Below are 24579 nucleotides of genomic sequence, written 5' to 3'. Positions count from 1 at the left end.
AAATATTTTGTGTTGTTGTGTTGGATAACTTAAACTTAGCTGCTCCTGTAATTAACAAAAATGGAATAAAAGGCTGATGATTCAGTCCAATTTCAACATTTGACTCTTGAGGAATAGGGCAAACATTAATTTGTCCTAAAGTTGTAAGTGTAATGGGGCCACTTAGAGGTGGGATGTGGAAGAAAGGAGGAGATAGATTCATCGGTGTGTGATGGATGTCAGAAAGAGGAAGGTATCAAGCTGCTTCCCATGCCTATAGCAAAGGGGACAAGAATTTAGGGGCCCTAATTGCAGCCAGTGAGATTCAGGGGAAACCTTTATAAAAAAATCATCTTGTGCAGGAGGAGGGGAATATATATATATATATAATTCCTTCGTTCCCTTTCATAATTGAGGTGCTGAGGATGGAGAGACTCCTGCAGGTCTCTGCTTGTTTTTTCCCATGGCAAGAGCCAAACACAAGGGCCCAGCCTTGACTCTGGCGTTTGCTTCCGTTTCTGAGCTCCTGGCGCCCTCTGCTCTTCATGCTGTAGCAAAAGCTAACATCGGTGCATAAAATGAACCGAGGTTCCCCTAAAACCTTCCCCCTGAGGGAGGCGGAGTATTTTACCCCTCTCTTTACCTACAGGCTCTCTTTCTTTTCTCTTTTCTTTTCTTTTCTTTTCTTTTCTTTTCTTTTCTTTTCTTTTCTTTTCTTTTCTTTTCTTTTCTTTTCTTTTCTTTTCTTTTCTTTTCTTTTCTTTGTCTGCTATAAAATCTCCCACTAGCTACCTATCTATGGATATGAGCAATACCAGGATGATTATGTTTTTGTTGTTGTGTTGTTGTTTTGTTTTGTTTTGAAGTAACATTTATAACATTTGTGAAAGCTTCTATAAAGCAGAGGAGAGCTGGCCGCCCCCGAGGTCGGTTTGTGCACACGCAGGCAGGTTTCCATGCTGGTGCTGGGGGAAGCTGCAATGAGCTTCATGGTCGATTTGGCCCTGCTGTGGGTGGTCTGTTGGAGCTGGTGGCTCCTGCAGGGCCCTGCCACCAAGGTGCCACCAGGCTGGGGGACCCCAAGGCCCCCCCAGGGCCTGCGCTCCTGCACCAGGCCTCAGCATCACCATGGCAACACCGGGGCAAAGGGCAAAGGTGGCAGGGCCAAAGGTGACACCTGGGGGTGGAAGCTGCCCTTCCTTGGCCTGCTCCGGTGTGACAGGGACTGGACACTTTATTTTTTTTTAAAACAAAAATTCTACAAATTCCTCTTTTCACACAAATGGACCTGGAGAGTCTGGGCTCGGAGCACTAATTGCAGGCACAGCGGCCTTGCCCCTCGTCCCTCCCACCCATCTCCGCTGCAGGCGTGCGCATGCGCGACCTTCCCCCCTCCCCCCTCCGGAACCTTTCTTCCCCGGAACCTTTCTGCGCCCGCTCGGTGCGCGCCCGGTGCTGGCGTGGGAGGAAGGCAAAATGGCGGCGCCCAGCAGCGCGGGCTTTCCCTGCTCGGAGCCCGGCGCTGCTCCCTACGGCAACTTCCCCAACTACTCCCGCTTCCACCCGCCCGAGGGCCGCGTCAGCCTCCTGCCCGGCGGCCTCTTGCGGCGGCTTTTCCCCGCGGCGGCTCGCCCGCTGCTGGGCCTCGACGTGGGCTGCAATTCGGGGGTAAGGGGGCGGGAGGGGGGGCAGCGGGCACGGGGCGGGGGGGGGCTGAGGTAGAGGAGGTGGGGTGGCGGCCTGGGCTGGGGGAAAGGTGGGGGGAGGCGGTGGGGGGGGCGTCTGGGGGCTGGGGGTGGTGTGGGGCACTGGGGGGGGTGAGGGAAAGACTGGAGGGGGAGGGTCGGAGGGGGGTCGGGGGGGGCCTGGGGAGAGCGAAGGAGGAGGGTGGTGTGGGGCACTGGGGTGCTGAGGGACAGGGGAGGGAGCTGGAGGAGGGAGGCACTGGGGGACGCTGGCACAAGGAGAGGACTTGGGGGGAGGCAGCGCTCTGGGGTAACGGGAGAAGGCAGGTGAGGATGAGGGAGCTGGGGGTTGTGTGGGGCAGTGGGTCGCACCTGTGAGCTGGGAAAAGGCAGAGCTGCGGTAGGCTGGCTGAGGGCGCCGAGTGGTGCAGGCAGGGGCCTGGGGCGCTGGGGGCGGCAGGGCGCACCGGGAAGGCTGGGTGTTGTGGTTTAACCTGGCTGGCAGCTGAACACCACCCAGCCGTTCGCTCACCCTCCCCCCTCCCTCTTTGAGATGGGGGAGAGAAACGGGAAAGTGAAGCCTGTGAGTTGAGATAAAGACAGTTTATTAAGATAGAAAATAATAATGATAATAATAATATGTACAAACAAGTGATGCACAATGCAATTGCTCACCACCCGCTGACCGATGCCCAGCCCAACCCCGAGCAGCCGGCCCTCCCACCACGGCTAGCCACCCCTATATATTGTTTAGCACGATATCAGATGGTGTGGAATACCCCTTTGGCCAGTTTGGGTCAGCTGTCCTGGGTCTGTCCCCTCCCAGCTCTTGCTGCACCCCCAGCCTGCCCGCTGGCAGGACAGAGCGAGGAGCTGAAAAGTCCTTGGCTTAGTATAAGCAGTGCTCTGCAGCAATTAAAACATCAGCATGTTATCAGCACTCTTCTCATCCTAATCCAAAACATAGCACCCTACCAGCTACTAGGAGGAAAAATAACTGTCCTAACTGAAACCAGGACACTGGGGCAGGTGGTGGTGGGGTGTTGGAGGAAGGTCTGCGGGAGGCATTGCCATGGGATGTTGGGAAGGGCAGGCTGATGGAAGCAGGGCAGTGCAGTGGCCTGTGCTGTTGGGGCGCAGTGAGGAAGGCTGGGGGAGAACGAAGGAGGGAGCTGGGGAGGGATGAAACAGCCTGGAAGGGCCGGGGGATGTGGGGTGGGCAGCAGCCTGGACAGTGTGAGCAGAGGCTGAGGCAGAGACCAGTTGGGCACAGTGTGAGGCTGTTGGCAGCCAGGATGCCATCACCCTGCGGGAGAAAGTGAAGGTAGGGGTGGAGCTGCATTTGTTCTGAGCGATGAGGCTGAGAGATGGTTTAAAAGGCAGCGTTGGGTCTGTCCTCCTTCCCGCCAAGGCCTAAACCTGCAGTGGGTGTCCTGAGCACCAGAGACTGCCGTAGGACTGCCCCAAGAGCAGGGGAGCTGGGTAAGCCTGAAACTAGACACCATAACGTGTTCCTTATTGATAGCATCGCCTCATTTATCTGTCAGACAGGACTTGAAGCTGATATCCTGGTCACACGGTTGTGAAGATTTTGTGATCTAGTGAATATTTAGAATTTCCTTTCTTTTGACAGTTCATTGTCTTTCTTCTCCCACTTCCACTTTCTTTTCTCATGACTTTTCTTGGTGTGCAGCTGTGCAGCGTTGTGCAGGTGAACACTGTTTAATATAACTGGTTCAAAGATTTTTTTTCCTCATCAGAACTTTATAAACTTCTTAACTTAGAAATAATTACTCATTCAGGATGAAACTACGTTCTGTCTGAGCGCGTGCTGTTCTCTCCCAGGCTCCTTTCCCCAGCCCCCTGCCAGGTTGTTTGAAGGCCTGCCTAAGGCATTATCTAAAGGACAGTCCTAGGTCCTGTTTCGGACGAACCTGTGGAACAGGTCAGGTAAAAATGTTCTCGGTCCAGTTCCTTTGAAATACCGAGACTCTCACCGCTAGAGGACACTGTCTGCCTGCCGGTGTGAGCTGGCTGCAGGTACAGTTTTCCTTGATGTCACTCAGGAACTTCATCAGGTCTCCTTTAATGAAAGATAAATATGCTCGCCACTGAGTGGCACACTCTACAGTAGTAAATTCAGAAGAAAACTTTCATAAATTCCTATTTGCTGCAGTCTCGTGGTCAAGAATTGTCTTTTCCTTTAGCATGATGGTAAGAAATGTGTTTATTCTGAACTAGGCATTATAAATAGCTCTAAGTCTCGCTAGGGAGCTCTGAGGCTCACCTAGGGAAAAATGTCTTCACTTTGATATTGGATGGGGATCCTCAGCACGACTTGTGTTAGTAAAACTTATTCCCCTTACTCACTTTTTTTTCCAGTAAAACCCTTGTGATGGGTGATAGTTTTAGCTCCAATTTCTGGCTGGCTTTCTGGTAGTCAGGGTTGCTGTGCTGCTTTTCCCTTCAGAAAGGAGGATTGTCAGTGGGCTTATTGTTCTGAATTTCATCACGAGAAGGCTCAGAGGTGGTGCGTGTACCTTGCTGCTGAGAGGGGGATCCGACGTACTTGGTGATGTTTCCGAGGCAGCGCAGGCGCTGTGAACTCCTGTTGTTTTCCTTCCTGCAGGAGCTAAGTGTGGCTCTGTACAGGCATCTGCTTGGCCTTCAGGACAAAAGCAGCCTGGACCAGCCTGCAGCTGGAAAGGATCTGCACCTTCTGTGCTGTGACATTGATCCAGCGTTGATTGAGAGGGCTCAGCAGAGCAGCCCCTTCCCTGCCTCCATATCCTTTGCCAACCTGGACATCATGGACTCCGGTTCCAGGGAGCCATTCCTCAGCTCCTACCTGAGCCGTTTTGGCCGTTCCACCTTTGACATTGGCTTTTGCATGTCTGTGACCATGTGGATCCACCTGAACCATGGGGACAGTGGCCTGAGGGAGTTCCTGGCCTTCCTCTCCTCTCTGTGCAAGTACCTGCTGATTGAGCCGCAGCCGTGGAAGTGCTACAGGGCCGCGGCCCGCCGCCTGCGGAAGCTGGGCAGGAACGATTTTGATCACTTCCGATCTCTTGCGATCAATGGGGACATGGCGGAGAGGATAACGCACATCTTAACGAAGGATTGTGCGATGGAGCTGGTGTGCTGCTTCGGGAGCACCAGCTGGGACAGAAGCCTCTTGCTTTTTAAATCAAACGGCTCAGATCAAGAGGACCGGGAGCCCTCAGAGCCGTTAAGTGGCTGACAGATGGCCTCTCGTGTTCTGAATTCCCAGGCCAGGAGGTGTGCACTGCTTACAGAGACGGGTGCAGGAATGCCTGTATCCTGATCAGGGTCAGACCTTGACCTCCCCAGGGAGTTTGAGGCAAGTGTGTGTTTGGTTCTGTTCCATCTGTGAAAACGCAGTGACCCTCTGGGTTCTGAGGGTGCTGTTCCTAGAAAGGTCTCTTGAAATCAGAGTTGCTACATGCGGACTTCCCGTGTGTACCAGGAATATGTCCTGGACGAAGGGAGAACACATTTTTTGTTGTTTTTGTGTCCATGGAACTTTCTGAGGAAAGGAAAGGCAAATACATTTCTATTGACCTGTGTGACGTGCTGTTTGTCCTGCTTTTTGTCTTATTTTCTCCCTAAAATAATTTGGGAAAGTGTGTAGCCTGGTTTACCAGCCGTGAGCAAGTTGGATCACTTCGGAGCGTGTCCGGCTGACATTTTGGGCAGGCTGCAGCCCATGCACCTCTGCCTGGAGTGTGCTTGGGCGGCTGTCAGTGGTGTGATCTCTCTGGAGTGACGGATTTCCATGGTAGGGCATGTATTCACTGAAGTGTGTAACAAAGGAAGAGCGCTTTGTAATGATATCCTTAAAATAAAAATGAATTTAATTTTATCAGTAAACTGTTTGCTTTTTAATCATTCTGTTCCCATTACTTTAACCTACGCAGTCTCAGGTGACTGAGTTCACGTTGTGTTTGCAGGTGTAAATGACACTTTGGTAAGCCTGCAGCTGAGATACGACGCTTGGCTAAGGTTAAAGCATGACACCTTCGGGTTGTTTCCTATCATTCAGTAAGATCTAGAAAGGAGAATAAAAAAAAACACCTTAATTTAACTCAAGTTCCCTTAATCTCCTGACTGGCTTTTGTTCACACCTAGTTAGTGGTTTTGTTAGCTTTTGTAGCAAGTAGGAGTCATGCTTCTGTGGTGTTGTTCGAACAGATTACAAATTTCCATGAGTGTACTATGACACAGAGAAATAGATCACCGCTGACTCCTGTGAATGTCTGAGTTCCACAGCTTCCTTGCTGTGAAGTGAGAGGGAAGCCCAGGTATGCGCCCTAAGCCTTGTGGCACGAGAAGCGGGAGAGGAGGACGTCTCCTGCAGGAGGTGCTCTTGTCTCGCAGTTCTCATGCCCAGGTGAGCCTGTGCATAGGGGCAGGGAAACTCCGGTCACTTCAGTTTCTGTCCTGGCTGGGGCTTCCCGGTTATTTGCTCACAGTTTGATTTCCTCCATAATGATCTCAGATTAAAGAGCAAAGCGTCTGAGTGCTCTCCCTGGCTGCCCACAGACTTCTGGATGAGATGCTGCTGGAATCCATGAATGGATTTGTGAAAAAATGCTTGTGTGGGTGTGTGCATGTGTTTAAAGAGACTGAGCAGGGTCACAGAAAGGCTTTGAGGCTCCTATAAATGCAGTTTCCACAGTGCTCTGCTGCTTCTCTAGGAAAATACTTGGGACTCCCACCAGGAGTCAGGAAGGCTCCCCTGCTGAGGGTTCCTCAGCCCACTCAGCTGCAGACAAATGTGTCTATCCTGGTGGCGATTGTTAATTTTCTTAAAAAAGACCTCAAAGTCTGCATTGCTTTTACTGCCCTTGTGGGAGGGGAGGGAAAATCAATTTGTCACCTATTCTCCTGAGGGTTCACCCAAGTGCCTGCTCTCTCTCTCTCACGTTACATATAAATAACACTTATCACTTTGGTAATTAAGCACCTCATCTGCCACTCACTAACCTACGGGTAAGCTCCGCTGACTCGAGGGGTGTTGGCTCACCCAGCACAGAGGCAGCTCAGCCTCCTTCATTCTGCTTGGGTGCTGTTCCCTGCGCTGTGCGGCTGGTGGCACTGGAGCATCACGCATCCTGCAGCCCTGGCCCCTATTTTTGTTAGGTTGTGTCAGTATCAGTTGCGGTTCCCTGTGAACTTTGAAGTATTCAGAAGATAGACCTGGACTCTATCTGTTCAGCACTCAAGTTTAAAGGGGTGAGCAGGTTTTTCTGCTCTTCATTTCTGCACGGGGATTTACACAGCTGTCTGTGCAAAATTGTATAAGGAGTTGCTAGGAAGGTGGACAGCCCAAAGAATTACACCCAGGAGACTTTCCTTGCACCGTCTGGAATGACCTTCCTCTTCAAAGGGAGCCTGTTTTATGTTCCTTCTGCGCTGAGTGATAGATCGGTATCTGCCTGGGTGATCCCCGTGGGCTGCTCATTGTTAACAGAATGGTGTTTTTTTTCCTCTCCTTTTTTTGCAGCCTTTCTATGCTGGCTGTGTGCAGACCTGCAAGCCAGTGTGTATATAACAGTACGATGACTTCTTATCTGTCTCAAGTCGGGACTGTTACGTTGCTAATATCAATATGTCCAACCGTCTCAGAAATGGCTGAGCTCCAAAACCAGCTGTTTGACTTTGGCACAGCGGTATGTTTTGTTTCTGTTCTTCGGATATTGCCACAAATACAGCTCAAAATAATGTCAACACGAATCTCTCTGTATTTCTTGGGACACTGAGTAGCTTAGACTAGAGTTAGTCCTTTAGCAAACAGCATTCAATAAAATAAAATAAAATAATCTATTTTCTTTCCAGCATGCTGCTTTTGCTCGCCAGGAAGCTGTCACAAGATGAGACAGGTGGGACCCAGCTCCATGACACAGCAGCAGAAGAAAGCCTGTGGATCTCAGCTGCAGCACCTATGTAAGGCTCTTGCATTATATTTTTATATATGATACTTTCTGCATTTTACAGTGTGGTTAAAAGGTGTTCTCAGGCCTCCCAAAGGTAAATTAAGGAAGGTAAAGGTGAGGGTTAAGACCAACACTCCTGCTCCAGGGCACTTTGCAGAGTTGGCTGGTGGTATTTCTTCGTACAAATGGGGAAATGGAGGTGTCCCTTGCTTGGTTGAGGTTGTGGGGTGGCTAGCCATGTAGGGCCCAGTATTTGGGGTAAGGGATGGCGCAGCTGGCACGGAGGCCTCTGTGCTGAAAGTCCTGCTCACTCATCTCTGTGACACGAGGATGGGGCCAGCCTGGTGGCGGCTGCTGCTGCTAAAACAAGGGAGATGCAAATGTGCTTTCATTACTCAGCTGGGAGCTTATGGCATCAGGCAGTGCTGACATCTAGGTCCCTTTGCCGTTCGGCTCACTCACTTCGTGTCACGGGGGGATGTGTGTACATACCTGTGCTTGCACACCGGAAGGGTAACGAGGCGATCCTGCTTGCTGCCTCCTACCCCGTGGCTGCAGCCCCACGGTTGCCTACAGGAGCCTGCTAAATTCAGCCCTTACACGGAGCACACACAGCTGAGTGTTTCCAGGCAGGTGCAAAATGGTGCGTGGCACTGGGGCGGGACTGTCGAGATGGTGCCCTGCTCCACCTCAGCAGCAAGCCGGGAGTTCCCACGTGAGTGCTTTGTCAAGTTCCCAGGCTCTGAGGTTTGTGATGGTTGCTGGGCCACATCAGACCTCGCCTCAGTTTTTCCGTCCCTGACATGAGCTCGCTATCCACCCACCGCTGTGGAGATTCCTGATGGGGCGAATTGGCTGGGTGTTTGCACAGCACTTTTGAGAATGAAAAATACTGATGAGCTGAGCTGTATCATCAGCTGTGAGCTATGCCATTGTTCATAATAATCATTGCAGCCACTTCAGATATTAATTAGGTACTGTACGTTCAAAGTGTTCTGACTAATTAAGTCTCACACCACTGCTGTGTAGCAAGTCACACTTAATTATCCTACTTCCTTGGATGGAACAATCTAGACAGCAGAGGTAAAGCATTGAGTCCTGAGCAGGGCAGCATTAAAGCTGGGGCTGGGAACACAGAGGTTCCAGTTTCTGGGTGATTCTCCTGTGGCTTCCAGCCTTTGTAGGAAGTAAGACTTGGATGGAGTAAACGAGAGGGCCTTTTTAAAATTAGTTGTTATGAAAAAATAACCTTTTATGCTGAGAAAGTTTTCTGTCTCCTAGATTCTTGTGCTGGTTGAGAACAAGGGATTCACTGAGTGGGGAAGAATTTAGTGCTTAAATGTGGTGCAATAGCAGCTTTATCAGTTTAACATTAACAGCTGCCAGATCAAATGACTGTTGTAAACACCTATCTCCCTGCAGCCTGCTTCCATTCTTGCGCATGTAGACATTGACAGCCTTGCAAGTGCTGTTCATCAGCATTTCTAAATGGTGACAGGGTTTAAAAATGGTCTAATTCAACTTTCCCCAGAATCTGTGACCAGCCCAGGAGTGGAGGAACCACGTTTAGGAACTGAGAGCTGGCAGCAGTGTGTCTGCTCCCATAAGCAGCTTCCTCTAGCTGGAAACCCAGCGACTTGTCACTACAGGCTTGTCTGGCAGAAGCTGCAGATTTTCGGATTTCCTTTGCTCAGCTGAGAGCAAGTTTGTTCTTGTTCTTCCTGGAACTTTGTTGCCTGTGAATTAAAAGAGAAAAGTGAGAGGTGTCACCCCATGAAGCATGGGCATCGGTTCCTGGCATGCTGTAAACCTGAGGAAAGAGCAGCCACAGAACAAACACGATACCTTTTCTCTCCCAGGTGTGAGCCCGTTCCCTTGCTTTTTGTTTTGATTTGCTAGGTGAGCTGGTGGTGTGAGGAAACAAATCCCCTTTGGCAGAGTTGGAGGGGTGTTGCAGGGGAGATGAGCTGCACATCCAAGGAGTGAGTCTGGACCCTGGGCCTGTGCTGAGGGCTGTTCTTGTTTGGCCTAGTTGCAAATGAGGAGCACTTGGTAGGTCAGAGGAGGCTAGAGGGGAATGAAAAGATGAGCTGTTCACTTCCTTGTGTCCTGTTGGTTTTGGGAATGGATGCGGCTTAGCCACATACACTCAAGCCTGATGACTAGGCGAGAATGGACTCTTCGAGTCCCAGAGGCTTAGATGCAGTCTCTCTGGAACTACTGGAGAAGTTTACAGGCAGATAAGTGGTGTGTGGGAGGTCTGTCCTGCCACTGGGCTCACGCCTGAGTCTTTAGGGTTTCATTCCAGACACCTCAGCTTTTTCATTAGATTCACTTGTGTTTACACGGGCAGGAGGTCTGGCTTCCCCACAAACCTCTTAATAGCTCACACTGGAGTTTCTTGGAATTAATTCTGTGCCGGTGTCCTGCTGGAGCTGGCTCACCCACCGGGCCTGGAGTCCAAAGGGGTCTTGAGTTTGAAGGAGAAAGCTTGGAGTCATGGTCTGGGCTCAAAATAAGCTTATAATGCTTTGACAAGGACTGAAGGCGGTCGGGTCTAAAAGACCTTGGCTCTAGGTTCCTCTCTTGGCCTTGCCACCAGCTGGCTGCAGGGCTTAGGTGAGCTGCTTCTCTCCTCGGGCTTGTCATCTTGTGCCCTTCATGTCACAGGGAGGGATAACCTGAGATCTGTGTGCTGAGCTCCTGAGCTCTGAATATCAAGTGATGTGCAGACGTGGTCTGTGTCAACCTGACAATCCGAGTTCGAGCAGTTGTAGATCTAGCTTACAATGTGCTTATCAGCTGGCTGGATTCTTATCCTGAGTTGCAATAAAACTGCTTCATCCTTGGGTCTTTAACGAGGCAGCCTGACTCTGGGCAGAAGGTTTTATTTTGAGGGATAATGTTTTCAGAGCAGCACAGTTTTCTGAACTCCTGTGAAGCAGGGAAGGAAAGGAGGGATCTCAGTCATGCTTCCATGGCAGAATGCATTTTTAATCAGCTGCAAAGGCACTTAACCTCCTTCATCTAAGTCGTGTATGGTGGGCCAACGACTAGGCATGGCACTGCAGATCATCTACCCTGTTTTCTGGCATGGAGTGCTTCAAGATGCCAGGTTAAGTCATTCTATTTCATTGTTGCAGTAGCAATTTATGCATCTTCCATGTGAGTGACAAGGATTTAGAGCTAAGTTTGAGGGTGGTGCCCCTCCTTGGCCTTCTCAGTTCCCTTCCACCCCTGGGGTCAACCCAGAGCCTGAAGTCTGTGAAATGTATAGAAGCTGCTGAAATGCAGCTTTGTTACCCCAGCAGCTGAAATCCAGAAGCAGTCATGCTGCAACAGGCCTGCCCTGCTGCGAGAGAACAAGCTGCAGGGTGACACATCAAAAGAGAAGGGCAGCTCCGTGCTGTTCTCTGGGGAGATCAAAAGGAAGTAAGCAGGGCGGCTCCTCTCCTGGCTGCCCCTTGAGACTGCTCAACTCTTCCTCAGTGTCCCTTTAATCTCCAGTGCCTCCCAGAAGATCCCTGTTTCAGGCATGGGAGATGGTGGTGGGAAAGGCTGGGTGGGGACAGTGACCCCTGGTTGCACGTGAGGAGTTCCTGTGTCCTCTGCGAGTAACGCTGATGGGAGAATGAAGGCTTTGACGTGCCCTCTTCGTGCAGCCATTGTCTTCGTGTCCCACCGGAGTGAGAGACGTGCATAAAAAGGTGCAGGGCAACTGGACGTGAGTTCCTCTGTGTGGGACCTGGGGTTGATTGCCCCATGAGAACATCGGTCCCCTTCTGCAGCTGTGGTACCGGGGCAGGACGTCTGCTCTGCGCGGCTGCCGCTGCGTTACACTAATTGCTGCTGGCCCACAGAGCACATGAATTAGCGGGGCACTATTTGAAAGTAGCCAGGGCTTTTCAGGAATGTGTGTGGGGACAATTATCCAGGCTCTTGGATCTCCTGGGACTGATCTGCTGGAGTAACCGCTGCCTTCTGGACATTCCCAGCCTGCCCGGCGCTGACTCCTTGTCCAGGGAGGCTAAGTAGGGCAGATGCTGAATCCTTTATTGTCCTCCAGCCCCTAGAGCAGGACCTGCCGTGCATTCCTGACTGACTCAGGTGGAGTTTTAACTCTACGTTTTTCTTAACCATTCCTTAAGCAGATGTTGCTTAGTATTTTCCTCAGAGCACCAACTGTTGGTACACAGGACAAATGCTGGAGAAGAGAACTGCCTTCTGTTTGCCCTGGCTCTTCTCTGAGGCCACTGCAGATCACCTCCATGCACAACCTTGGATCAGGACAGTCATGCTGACCTGTGAAAACACTTTATCTACCGTGCCTCAAACAACCCCTGCTTCTCAGGGCTTTCTCAGAATGGTCTGGCTTCTTCTGTGACATCCTGTGGCAGCGCTCAAGGCAAACTTTGCCTTCATAGCAAAGCCATCTGGGGGCAGAGTGGTCGAACCTGATCGCATTGAAATGTGCAATAAAGTATTCGGCCTCGAGTAGGAGAGATAGCGTCTGAAAGGCTCCGCTTAGCGGGAGGAAACAGGGACCTCACAGAAGTGGTGAGACTTGGAGCTGCTTTGAAGATGGGAGGAAGAAAAGGAGAGGAAAGGCGGAGGAGACTTGGGAACCAAATGAGATATTCCTGGGGCGCCTCCTGGCCCTGCTCTTATGAGCCCTTTTCTCCTGCGGAGGGAACTATCGAAGCTGGAAGTAGGAAGGTTGGTGGCTCAGCCTCATCTGACCTTGAATAACATGAGCACAGAACTGAGCTGGGGGGATTCCCAGCCCCTAAAGGACCCATTTACCTGAGCTGTAGGTTGAAGAGTAACGCAAAGGGAAAACAGGCCCGTGCGAGGTCCCTCTCTCCCCCCTCGCCAGTTTCCCAGGTGACTGGTTGGTGTCCCAAACACTGATCTTTGCCTTGGGGGGAGGTGGGGAGTGGAGAGCTGCTCTGCTTCTCCGTGTTCTCTCTTGATCTGCGTTTCTAGCTGGTGCTGTCACCAGCAAACTTGCTCTGCTCTTTGCCAAGGCTGCAGGTCCCGGCTGGTAGCTGTTCTGTGCTGTGTGTGTGTGTCTGCGTTTTTTCCAAAGACCAGCTTCAGCTGGTTTGTGTGAAGTGCTGACTCCAGGCATTGTGCAGAGCATGACTCAGAAGGGTAGAGGTTTGGGGAAAGGGAGGAAAGTCTTTTAAAGGAGTTGCAAACCATAAGCTACCATGAAGAGTATTGGTAGAAGCGGCCTGGTTCTCTTCCAGGTTCAAAAGGAAGAGTATTAAGGATTTACAAAGAGCTGGCACAACTGCAAGGCAAAGAGAATGCTTTGTGGAGTGTGTAAATGCTCGTAAAGCCGCCAGTAAACCTGTTAATGTTGTGTGTGTGCAGAGAGAGGGAGGAGAGAAGACGCATACCAGCAGGGTACGTGCAGATTTACGGAGGGCCTCATGTTCCCTGTAGAAGTAGGTTGGTGGCGGTCACGGCTGTCCTCAGCAGAGCAGCTAGTTGATGCAGAACCCGGTTCCCATCACCTCCCTGCTCTGATTTCAGGGCACAGGGCAGGTGGGTGCCCTGAGCCCCTCAGCTGCTGCTGCAGCCCCTGGTGCAATATCATCTCAGGGCAGTCTCACAGCCTTGGGCTCTTAAAGAGCAGAGGTAAAACCACAGAATTAGGTTGGAAAAGGCCTCTCAGACCATCAAGTCCAACCGATGCTCAACTTCAGGCCATCAGATCCCTTGGAGAGAGGTAATGGAGAGAAGCTCATCCTGATGCCTCTCCCTGTGACACGTCTATGGATGTCGTGTAACAGAAATACAAATTTGGCTGTGTGATAAGACAGGAGAATGACCCATTTCACCCCATCGCAGGAACTGCTTTGCATTTGCACCTGCTGTGGGGCAGAGACACCTGCACTGTGGTTGCACGATGGCAAAACAGGGATGGGGGGCAGTGAAGATGACAACAAGCAGATTGACCTGTGCCTGAGAGGCCTGGGGAAAGGGAAGGAGCAGCAGATGAGCCATTCCTGAACGTAGCCCAGAGGCCGGGCACCTCCACGTATGAGAGAACACCTTCCCACTTCCCTCACTCTGGCATTTCTTTGACAAGACGTCAGGGAAGATGCTCGTCAGACAATTTGCTGATGTGGGAGCTTTGAAGCCTACGAGATTTGCCTTCTGCGCAAAACCTGCGAAAGTAGGTTGGAGCCGTCTGCCCTGCTTGCAAGCAGTTCCCTCCCCACGGCAATGGACGCCGTAAGATCAGAGCTCAGCAAATGCACAAAGGGAAGCGCCAGGTGGGGCCGGCAGGCTGCTCGGTGCTGCAAACAATGCTGACAAAGCCCTCTGGGGCTGGGCGGCCCAGCCTCTGCATTGTCCTTTCCCAGCGAGGTGGAAAGAGAAGCCTGAGCTGGCTGCGTCTCCTGAGGTTCCCCAGCCCAAGGGCTGTCTGCCTGCCCCGGTTGCTCTCCTGGCTTCAGAGCAGGATTTGCCTGGGCTGGGGAACGTGGGGGTGTGTGCAGGGGGCTGCTTATTCCCAGGCATCCTGAGCTATATTCATTGCTGTTAGGAGTACCAGAGTCGCTCCTGGTCTTTCTGTCCTGCCTGTCGTGGTTCATCGAGTGAATTTGGTCGCTGTTGCTAACTGGGAAGCTCTCACCTGAGAACTTACAAGAGCTCTGTAGGGCTGCTTCAGGCACCTTCACCAGGTTTTGTATCAGTGCAAGCAGATGAGCTCTGGGTCCAAAGGTCCATTCACCTTTGCAGTTTTTTATTCTGGTGGAGAGGCTGGTATTGTGCGTTAGAGGAACAGAGGCCAGTTGTGAAATGTGGATCCACATCTGAAGCTGGACTTGGATCTCACCCCAGACTAAACAAGTGTGATTCTGCAAGGCTTCTTAGATGATAAACCCCGAGAACGGGGGCAGTCGTGACATATGCATTAGACATGTCTGTTCTGCTCTGCAAAAAGCAGCTGTTTGCTCTGAAAGTGGACAAAGATCTTGATTTTATTTTTTTTTACAGTGTAGGATTCACCAAAGAATAAGGGAATGTAGTTGGCCTTGGTTCTGACCTCACCTGTGAATGTGAAGCAGAGGGAGTAATGGGAGCTGGGACAGAGCTACCGCAGGAAGGTGAGAATCTGCTGTAGTGAAGTTAGGGATGTACACTAGGCTTAGCTTGCCCTATGGAGAATCCACTGCTGAGTACCTCTGGTCAGGTGGCACAAATTCTGCATCTGTTACATCTGTTAGGGGCTTTTTTTTTTTTTTTTGGGGGGGGGGGGGGAATGTTTTTGTCCCTTCTGCTTAGCAGCTAGAGGTGCAAAGTACACTTAATACTGCGAAAGGGAATTCACTCCAGGTTACCGTGGGGCCTTTCTGTCTTTCTTTCACCACTAACCAACAGCCAGGACCTGCCCCAAGCATTCCCCTTTCTTGCTGCCAGGCCAAGTCTCTTCTCAGGTTTCCAGTTATATGGTGGCATTGCCCAGAGGTGAGCTTGGCAGCCCGTGCAGACAAGTGCTGGGGTTTAGAGGTGCTTCCACATGCATCTGTGCACAGAGGTGTGTTTGTGCACACGCTAACAGGTGCAGGTGTAGCCTCAGATGCTCATTCACATGCACAGATTGTGTCTGGGCCTGACAGCCGTGCATATTCACCATGCTGTGTGCAGTGTTTGTTCCTTGCAGTGCTATCTATTAAATTCCAAAGAGCTGAAGAAGGAAGAACCCCCTATGGGCTCTGTCCTCCCTCCTTTCCAAGCACCCCTGGGTAGGCAGTTTCTTCTATTTTTCTTTTTTTTTTTTTTTTTTTTTTTTTGTTTAATTTGGCAATTCTGTAGCAGTAGTCAATGTTTCTGTAGCAGCTCCCCATATCTCTTCTGAGCAACATGAGGCTATCTGAATTGCCCTCTGCTTAATGTTGCTGGGAAACAAGAGGGCAGAGAGCATTAGAAGGTGAGCCTGGACACAGCTGGGTGGGATCTGTAACTGATCCAAGACTATGTCAAAACATTCCCACCCCATTCTTTGCATGTCTGGGATGGTTTGCAGAAAGCTCAGACTTCTCCGTAAATCGCAGGGAAATTGGCACAAAAGTAACTCTCAAAGGGGCCTAGTCCATCTCCCATGAACTCCCCAGGGACCCTAGGCCCGCTGTGCTCCTCAAGGTTCACTGACATTTTCCTTCCTCTTGGGTTTAAGCTGGCAGAGAGAGGACAGATGCCAGTGCCTATTATTAGCAGCCTAAGTCAGGAACAAGGTGATGGCATAGTGCTGAGAACAATCACGCCGGAGTTAGTTTTAATCTGCTACCTCTGCTGCTTGTGGCAGCAGCATCTTCAGTACTGGTCCCAGCACCTGTTCTGCTGGTGCTGTCAACGACCGGCTCCAGGTTAACCTCAGGACTGGAGCTGTGATGATAGGGGGCTTTTAGAAAGCTCAGGAGCAGCATGGGTCTTTCTGTGCTGACGCTGCCTCTTCCTCGTGCAGCTGGAGGACCTGGATGGGCAAGCTCAGCCAGGCTGCCATGAGCTGTTTTCCTTCCTTGAGTGCAGAACTGGGGGTCTGGCCAGGTTGGAGTGGCAAAGGGGTTGGAACAGATCAGCCTGCTATAGGAAGGGATGATTAAAATTCTGACCCTTCCCAGAACAAAGTGGTGAAAAGGAGATGCAGCCAAGAGGCAATTCCAGTTGGGAACCAGGCTTTTTCCCAGTGCAGAGGGTTGGGGCTTTGCTGCGGTCAAGGTCTGGTTTATTCATTCAAAGCTACGGCCCTGAGTTTCTTAACCCTACTTAAGGTCTCATTGAGGACTAAGAACCTTCCAGAAAGTTTGAAGTTCACGTTTCTGGGTTACAATCAGGCATTTTATACGAAACTTCAGTGCTGCCAGCCACTGAACCCCCTGCCTTGGTCCGACTGGGATCCCCCAGGACCGTGCAAAGCGGAGGGCTTTTCTCTGGGTCCTGTTGGCATTGCTGCCCTAGATAACGCGTGTTGTATAATCCGCAGAGCACGCTCCAGAGACGTACGTGGGCGAATCCTCCAGGGAGAACTGAATTCAGCGCTCAGGTCAGAACATGTCCCGTAGGTGTTTGTTGTCATAAGTATGAGCTGGCTGTCCGGGAAGCTGCCAGCGTGGCATGGATGGAGTCTTTCATCCGGAGTCGAGGGGCCAGGGACTCCACAGCACCTGGGTGTGCTCGAGACTGGCTTGGAGAAAACAGAAAGCGCTGGCATGGAGGGTGAAGAGAATCCATCTGTGGGAGCAAAGGGCTTGTGTGGTGCTAGCTCAGGTCTAGCTCCTGAGAGGGGAAAATGTGTTGCATGCCACAGGGGTTCAGGTTTCTGAGCAAATCCAAACTTGAGTTTTTTTTTAGTGCCTTGCGGTCCACAGTTCTAAATGAAAAACATACTTGGCACTGTACCTCCTTGTCTAATTTATAAATCTTCCAGGGTTTCAGTTTTTGAGTGTTTTCTGTTGGTGGTAGGCTAAAGCTTCAGATTAAGCTAGGAGAAAAGCAACTGTTCTTCCATGATCCGCTGATAACAAGAGCCGGGATTTGAAACAATTCCACCTAGTGGGAGACCTGGCACTGGGGGGATAAACTGGTGCAGCAACACCAGCTTCAGTGAAGCTAAGCAGGTTTCTAACCAGTGAAGTGCAAAGGGGATGCGGATTTACACCTTCCTGAGGCCAGTGGGACCAGGCAGGTGTAAATCTAGAGTGGATCTGGAGCACTGGATTGAACTGGTGTTACCGGGCTCCTTTTCTAAGCCCTGTAACGTACACAAAAAGCTCCAAAGCAGCGTTCTGCTCCGTGCTGCTGTGGCCTCACCTGGGCGCAGGTGTGGGTGCCTCAGTATAAGAGAGCCCTAAAACTATCAGGGAGCCTCCAAAGGAGGGCGACAAGGAAGGTGAAGGGTCTGGAGGTGAGGATGTGTGAGGAATGGCTGAGGTCCCTGGGTTTGCTCGGGCCAGAGCAGAGCAGACTGAGGGGAGGCCTCATGGCGGCCTGCAGCTCCCTCACTGGGAGCGGAGGGGCAGGCGCTGAGCTCTGCTCTCTGGGGACAGCGACAGGACCCGAGGGAATGGCATGGAGCTGGGACAGGGGAGGGTCAGGCTGGGTGTTAGGGAAAGGTTCTGCACCCAGAGGTGGTCAGGCACTGGGATGTGCTCTCCAGGGATGGCACTGAGCTGCTGGAGTTCAGGAAGTGTTTGGACAACGCTCTCAGACACAGGGTCTGATTTTGGGGTGGTCCTGTGTGGAGCCCTTGATGGAGTCAGGCTCAGTGAGCCTTGGGGGTCCCTTTCCACACAGGTTATTCTGTGGTTCATCTTACGTTGCTCATGGTGTCTTCCAGCCCTCTGTGCTCACCCTGCACACAGGAGCTGACTGATCACGGTGGGTGAACTTGGATACACTGAAAGCTGGAAACCGAACCCCGGATGTCTGACATTCGTGAGCTTTCTTCCTGCGTGTATTGGCTGGGGCAGCTCACGGGGTCTCACATTTGCTGGGTGACAGAGAGATCACTGGCCATGGATGGACTCGGTGTTGCACTGGGACGCTGCCGGAGTGGGAAATGAATGAGAAGAAGGAAGCTCTGGGCACTCTTGGGGTCGATCTCTGAGCCAGGCAGGTGGGAGAGCTGGGCACGTGGGCAGTGTGCTAATGCTGAAAATGGCCAGGGCCATTTCCATGGGCAGAAGTCTGGCCCTGTGGCACCAGCTGCCCTTTGTGTGTGAGGCTGGGTGCTGAGGGGGTCCAGTGGAGGCGTCCCTCGGCAGAGGGGCTTCCTCGCCCCATGGCACCCCCTCGAAGCGCTGCAGGCAGCCTGCCCTGACCCTCTCCCCGGCGTTCCCAGCCCTGTTTGCTTCCTGCGTCAGAGCCCCCACCGCCCGCCCCGCGGTGAGTCACAGCCGGGATTCCTCAGCTCTGAAGTGGTTCCTTCTTTTCTTTCTCCCCCTCCTCCCCAGGTGCTGAGCTTTTTTTCCAAAGCCTTGAATCGAAGGGTGTGTCAGTGAGATCTCGCAAACACGCAGGCCCCAGCAGGAACGGGTGAGCACCGTTCCCATTATGTTATGAATACCTGGCTGATCGCCACGGGGATCCTGCCAGGCTGAGCAGCCAATCTCCAGCACCTAGACCTGCTGAGCTCGGGGTTTCGCTCCTCTCACTAAGTCGCTGCTTTGCAGAGATGGACAGTTTTAATCTCTTCTCAGCAACAGCCATGTTTTCGTATTCGCTTGGCCTGCTGTGATATCCCAGTTCCCACGGTTAGCTCCTTCCCAGGGTACCGTGCTGGTAGGGGTGGAGAGTCGAGCAGGCAGCTCTGGCAGCCGGACCGCCTGTCCTTGTGCGTGACTCACCTCGTCCAGCTTGCGATCTCAAATATTTTCTGTTACCCTGCCCTACGCACTGGGCACAGGCCCCTCCGTTCATCTCGGCTCAATCAGATGCCTCGGGTTCGGAGGCTGCCTGGCGGAGGAAGTGTTGGGGAGATCCCTTGGGCTGCTGAGGGAGCGCGGCTGGGTGCTCAGGGCCCAAACTGCCAGCACGTCCCAAGGGTGGACGTGTGCTGGGCGTTCGGCTCCTTCCACCTGCTGAAATTCCCCAGGAGTGCTCGGGCATTCCTGGTGAGGGTCATGAGGGATGTGAGGTGCTGGAGTAGCTGTGCTTAAAGTTAGTAGAGAAGAGCTGGTAGCTGAAACTTCAGCGTGCAGAGAACAAGCTCTGAACCCCAGGTCCAACTTCTGGTCACTGATGTCTGCAAAGGCAGAAGGGACCTGGCCTTCCCTGCTGACGGCGCCTGCTAGCCGGGTAAGCCAGTAGTGAAGGTGTGCAGTCCACGCGGCGATGTGCTGCTGGGCTGCACGTTGAAAGCTGTCCCATAGACCTGGCAGGACAAAGATGATGGCTTAGAGGTTATAAATAGGCCCTGGGCCACGCGGAGCTTGGAGCATACAAAATTTGGTACAAACAGAGCCTGAGCTGAGCTGCAGAGTCTCATTGCTGATCACTAACGTGACCTTTCTGTTTTCCCTTGTTTGGTCAGCGAAATGGCCACCAGCTCGCACAAATCTGCCTTTGGCGTCACAACTGCACCCCGGACAGGCTTACCTTGCCAAGCTTCGAGGAGCTAACTTCCTACGGTGGAGAGAGGAATGTCCCTATCTCTGCTGAGACCTGCTGGAGGTTAGCACGGGCACAGACCCCAATCCATGCTGCTCTCCGGCCAGGCCAGGCCAGTCTTGTTCATGTTCCCAGCCACGGGCAGAGCTGCTGCTTTTCCCAGTGCCCTTTTGCTTCTTGCCCTGGGCTCCCCCATATTCCCCCTGCTCTGTAGCATAAATGGTGTGTGCAGAGTGGGGAGGGTAGGTCAGGAGGTGCTGGGAAGCAGCACCATTGCTTGGACTCGTGCCTTCTGGGGAACAAAATGTTGCCCTCCCACACGAGCTGGTCCGCACCCTCTCAGCCCCCACACTGGGGCTCTGCTCTCCTGGAGGGCTGCGCAGCATTAAATGTGGGCAAACTTCAAATGGCCAACCCTGCTGCCATTTTGTTTCAGGTGAGGCTGATTCCAGACCCGTGATGGCCTTGTGGAAATGCAGGTATTTGGGCTGGGTGGGGAGGGCACTGAAGCAGCAGCTGCTGTGAGTCCCTGGCATGCCTGGAGGTGGAGGTGTGGGACCTGTTGGCACTCCCACCCCGTAAGCCCAAGGGCAGCGAGCTGACACAACTCTCCTGGAATCTCTCCCGCACTAACCAGGATTGTTGGCAGGCAGGTACCGAATCTTGGCAGCACAACAAGGGAACGCTGATTTCTCCAAATTCCTGGGCTCGTTTGGTCAGGGTGCTGGCATGCGGAGTCAAAGCAAAGTTGGCACGTGTGGGCGCTGGGGCCTGGAGACGGGACTGCGGGGCTCAGGGCTGGCAGCTCAGGGTCTCTGCTGCATCCCTCGTGGCTGGCTGGTAGCACGTTGGGTCTGGGTGTTTGTTTTTTTTTTTTTTTTACTCCTAAGTGATGGGCAAACCTTGTCCTTCGCTCCTCGCAGGGCTGAGGCAGTGAACTGCAGAACCAGGACTGGGAGCTGCTGGGCTAGAAGGCTGCCAGCCCTGTCACTCACTGGTTTTGGTAGCGCTGGGAATCCCAGCTGTGATGGGGCGATGCATGGAAGTCCACTGCTCCCCTGATCCAAAGGCAGGCTGAGGACATCCCAAAGCTGAAGCTCCCTTAGCAGGCTCATGCAGGCTGCTGTCTCCCAGGCACTGGCTGGGAGGTAGAGACCCCAGGGCTGCCCTGAGCTAACGAGACATGGATGGAAATGGAGTCCAAGCAACCAGGACGGCTGCGGGACAGAAGAGGAGGTGTTTCACGTGTCTGGGATGGAAATAGCTGAAAGGAAAGTGAGGCTGTTGAGATGCGGGGGCTGCACTGCGGGCAACCCCACCTTGCAGCAGGCAACCTGAGCTTGGCTCGGGTGCCCTGGGGAGGCTGAAGGGCTGCAGGAGTGGACAGCCCCAACCGGGCCCCTGTCCCCAGCGATGCAGTTGTGCATTCACACAGGGCAGAATTTTCCCCCTGTCTCGTGGGGATGTGGCCGGCCCTCCCCTGCTGCAGGTTGGGCTCAGCACACCTGCCCGCGGAGGCAGGGCGTGGGCAGGGGAGGGTGGGCCTTGGCAGCCTGGGCACAGCTCGGGTGTTCGCATTCCTCCCCGGATTGGCCACGGAGAGTAAAACTTGGCCTTATACGGTCAAAAAAGCCAGCGCCGGCGGCCGCTCCTCCCTGCGGAGGGATGCGTGGAGAGGTGTGGATGGGCTGATGGGGTCGGGCGTGTTTTCCTCCACCTTCTCTGCTCTCCCCTCCCTTTTCCAGGTGCCCCGGAGACAATTGCGGCGCTCGCTTTGCAGCCGGCATGGCTGGTTGCTGGGGCTTGCAGTGAGGCTGGTGAGCACAGTGGCTGGTTCATGTCCCTCGAGAGCCAGGGAGGTGATGTGTGGGCACCAAAGGGGTGCCCATGGTCAGGGCTGGAAATCTGGCCAGCTGAGGTGCCTAGGAAGGCAGTGGTGATGGTACAGGTCACAGCCTCCCTGCTGGTTAAGCCTCTTTCCTGCTTGTTAAGCCGCCCGCTCTGTGCCCTGGGCTGAGCGTTCGGTTAGGACAGCTCAGTTATAACACTGCCCCCTTACCTGCAACCCCTCCTCCCCTGGGGAAAACAAAACAAAACAAAAAAAACACTTGTCTGCAACCTAAGGCAGGATCATGGGGGAAACTGAGGCACAGTTTTGTCCAAGGTCATGCCGGCTGCAGGGAGACGGCTCTTCTCTTTGCCCAGAACTGGGGAGTTCCTATTCCCAGTGGCTGATTTCCTGAGGTGAGCCACTTCGGGCCCTGGAAGTGCGTGTACAGGGTGGCAGGCCTGGGAGGAGAGCCTGGCGGATCCGTCTTTCTCACTTTGTCCCTTGGAGCTGCTCCAGACTTGAGCTGGAACCCGGTGCAGCAGCTGGGGGTGAAGTGGGACCGGCAGGTTGGGGTGGGCTGGAGAGCGAGCAGGCCTGGGGGCGTTTTCGGAGGAGCACCATTGCTCTCAGTGGGACGAGGTACAAAGCCTCTAGAGCTCTGGGCCGTCCTTTCTGACCCCAGGAACGCGTTTCCATCTCACTTCCCACACATTTAGCGACGTGGAGCGTGTGGAGGGACTTGCCGCCCCTCTGGCACGGATTTCCCCCATCTAGGTTTACCTGCAGCTCTGAGCCTGGTTGTTCGGTGCTGCAGGGAGGACACCGAGCTCTCTGCATCGAGCCCGGGTCCGTGACCTGTTTAAACGGGAGCCTGGTGGGCTCGGCTGTGGCCCGAGGGAGCAGCGCTGCATCTGGAGGGGCAGGAGGTGCGAGAAGAACCAGAAATGCCCCCACGTGCAGCTGGGCGGCCGCTCCCTGGGGAGCGGGTGGGCTGGAGGTCGCGTTTCCAGAGGGAAGCTTGGTTTGCTTCTTTCTAAAGCTGTCTTTAGCCTTTGATGGCAGGGTTTAGCTCTATTGCTTGAAAGTAACAAGGACGTTTTATTTTCTGCAGGCCATAAAGGGCTCGCGGCCTCTTTCAGAACGAGGCTGGCAGCACGACCCCCAGGCCGAGCTTGCGGTGTTCGTCACCAAAGCCGAGCAGCGAGGAGGGGAACGTGCCTGGTTCAGTCACCGGACCGATGGGATCTGGTCGAGAGGCGTTTCGTGCTGTTGGTTACTCTGCTGGGAAGCGATTTACCTTTCCCAGGCTGGTTCGAAGTGTGTGTGGGCTACGGAGGAGTGAGACCTCTGCGTGTGTGAGCAGTGAAATGAACGGGGCCAGCCAGGCTGGGATACGGACACTCTTTCCACCAGGACGTGAGTTCCTGGTGGGTGAGGAACACGTGTCGGGGTCGGGCAGACCTCGGTGGCTCAGGCTCCCTTCGTGGCCGCTGTCACACCCTCACAAAGCGGCCAGGGAGCGACCTCGACCGTGCCTTGAGCGCTGATTTATGCTGCCTGGGAGCTGCCTTCCCTTTCTGCTGGGCTTGCTGGCAGGCAGGACGAGGCTTTTCGGGCCGGGGCAGCTCCGCCGCCCTCCTGGGAAGCGCTTGCGGTGGTGCCACCTGCCCAGCAGAGGGAGCCAGGAGCCCGCGCTTGGCGCTCCGCACCCCGGGCGGCAGCGGCCCAGGAACGCGGCGCCCTCGGATGCGGTCTGGGCTCCGACTCTCCCCGCTTGGAAAACAGCAGCGGAGCCCTGCCGCTTCCCTCCGTCTGCTCTGGCTTGTCTGCTGGACTCGAGCCCAGCTGCTGTTGTGCAGACGCGAATGTTTGCCCGATGATCTTCCCTGCCAGCGTCTGCACCACCGAAATCTGCTCTGCCCCTTGCCCTCAGCGCGGCTTTATCTGCCCCTGCGTTTTGCCCTGGGCCTTGTCTTGCAGCTGGGCCGTGTCCTGGCCATCTGATGTCTCCTTTCCCCGTGCTGGGGTAGACGCTTCGATCTTTGGCTCCAGACAGGGTCTGAGATCATCTCTGGGAAGCTTCTCGCAGTTGAAACTGATGCGGCTTTACCAGGATATGGCTGTGCTTTGGATTGCACATGTAGCTTGTCAGATAACATGGGTGAGCTTGTCTCTTCTTCACGGATCCCCTTAGCAGCAGCTAAATCTGGTGGCCGCGCTGCTCACTACTGTGCTGGCTCAGCATTCTTGCCCCCACCACCCCAAAGGGAATTCTGAGGTCCTGAGCTGATGGTACTGCCTGCTCTTCCAGCCACGCTCAAGGGTTGTGCTGCCCTTTGCTGGATAGGGGAAAAATAAGGTACAGAACGCCCCCGTGGAACATAGCAGCTGGGTTTGGGGCTGGCCATTCCTCTGCTGTAAGGATAACTGCAGGAATTAGCCCTAAGCAAGGGGCTGGTCCTTTAGATGAATTCAGTGCTTATGGGGTATTATGGCAGAGGGGGAGGACCGGCGTGTGGGCAGATGGGGTGTCCCAAAGACATGCGACCATTTTAGGCAGAGCTCAGCTTCCATCAGTGGACTGCAGGAATCATCCTGCTGCCTAAAATCCGTGTTCAGCACAATGTGGCTTGATAGCATTCTTTCCCCTTGTCAGTGGGGAAACTGAGGCAAGGAGCAGTGGAGTAACTGAGACAGTGAAGTACTAAATCGGTCTGTCCTAGCACCAGGCCCACCTTTCCTGGGCCCCAGAGCAGCAAACTGAAATCCACAGTCCTGCTTCCCAGTCCCCTGAGCGGGGAGGGCTCAGAAGCAGCCAAAGAAGACGTGGGAGGGAGGGGGACCAGCCAGAAGCGTTCCTCTCGCAGGGCTGGGCTGCTGCTGAGCCCCTGCCCTCCCCAGCCTGGGCGTGAGCGCAGTCTCCAAGCTCCCCATCCTCCAGTTCCCCCAGGTTGAACGCTCCCAAGCCCTCCCTTCGTGCTCAGGTTTCCCCCTGGAC

The 24579-nt window shown here is 53.5% G+C and overlaps 1 protein-coding gene across 2 annotated transcripts in view; it reads left to right on the top strand.

The window, feature by feature from the left end:
* The first annotated feature begins 1416 nt into the window (after positions 1–1416).
* LOC118155551 (RNA 5'-monophosphate methyltransferase-like) overlaps positions 1417–24579 on the top strand; it is a 25874-nt gene continuing 2711 nt past the window's right edge. Inside the window, exons 1-2 of one of the 2 annotated variants that reach the window (XM_035308877.1) lie at positions 1417–1647; positions 4294–5555. In XM_035308877.1, coding sequence (XP_035164768.1) covers positions 1456–1647; positions 4294–4908 — 807 coding nt within the window. In that variant the 5' untranslated portion in view covers positions 1417–1455 and the 3' untranslated portion in view covers positions 4909–5555. Of the gene's footprint in view, positions 1648–4293; positions 5556–7526; positions 7635–24579 lie in introns of those variants that run through there. The other variant, XR_004745908.1, reaches the window with a different exon arrangement.

Source organism: Oxyura jamaicensis, chromosome 33 (assembly GCF_011077185.1).
Source record: "Oxyura jamaicensis isolate SHBP4307 breed ruddy duck chromosome 33, BPBGC_Ojam_1.0, whole genome shotgun sequence".
Classification (NCBI taxonomy): Eukaryota; Metazoa; Chordata; class Aves; order Anseriformes; family Anatidae; genus Oxyura; species Oxyura jamaicensis.
The sequence above is the reverse complement of the archived record's forward strand: the minus strand, read 5'-3'. Positions and strand labels throughout refer to the sequence as shown.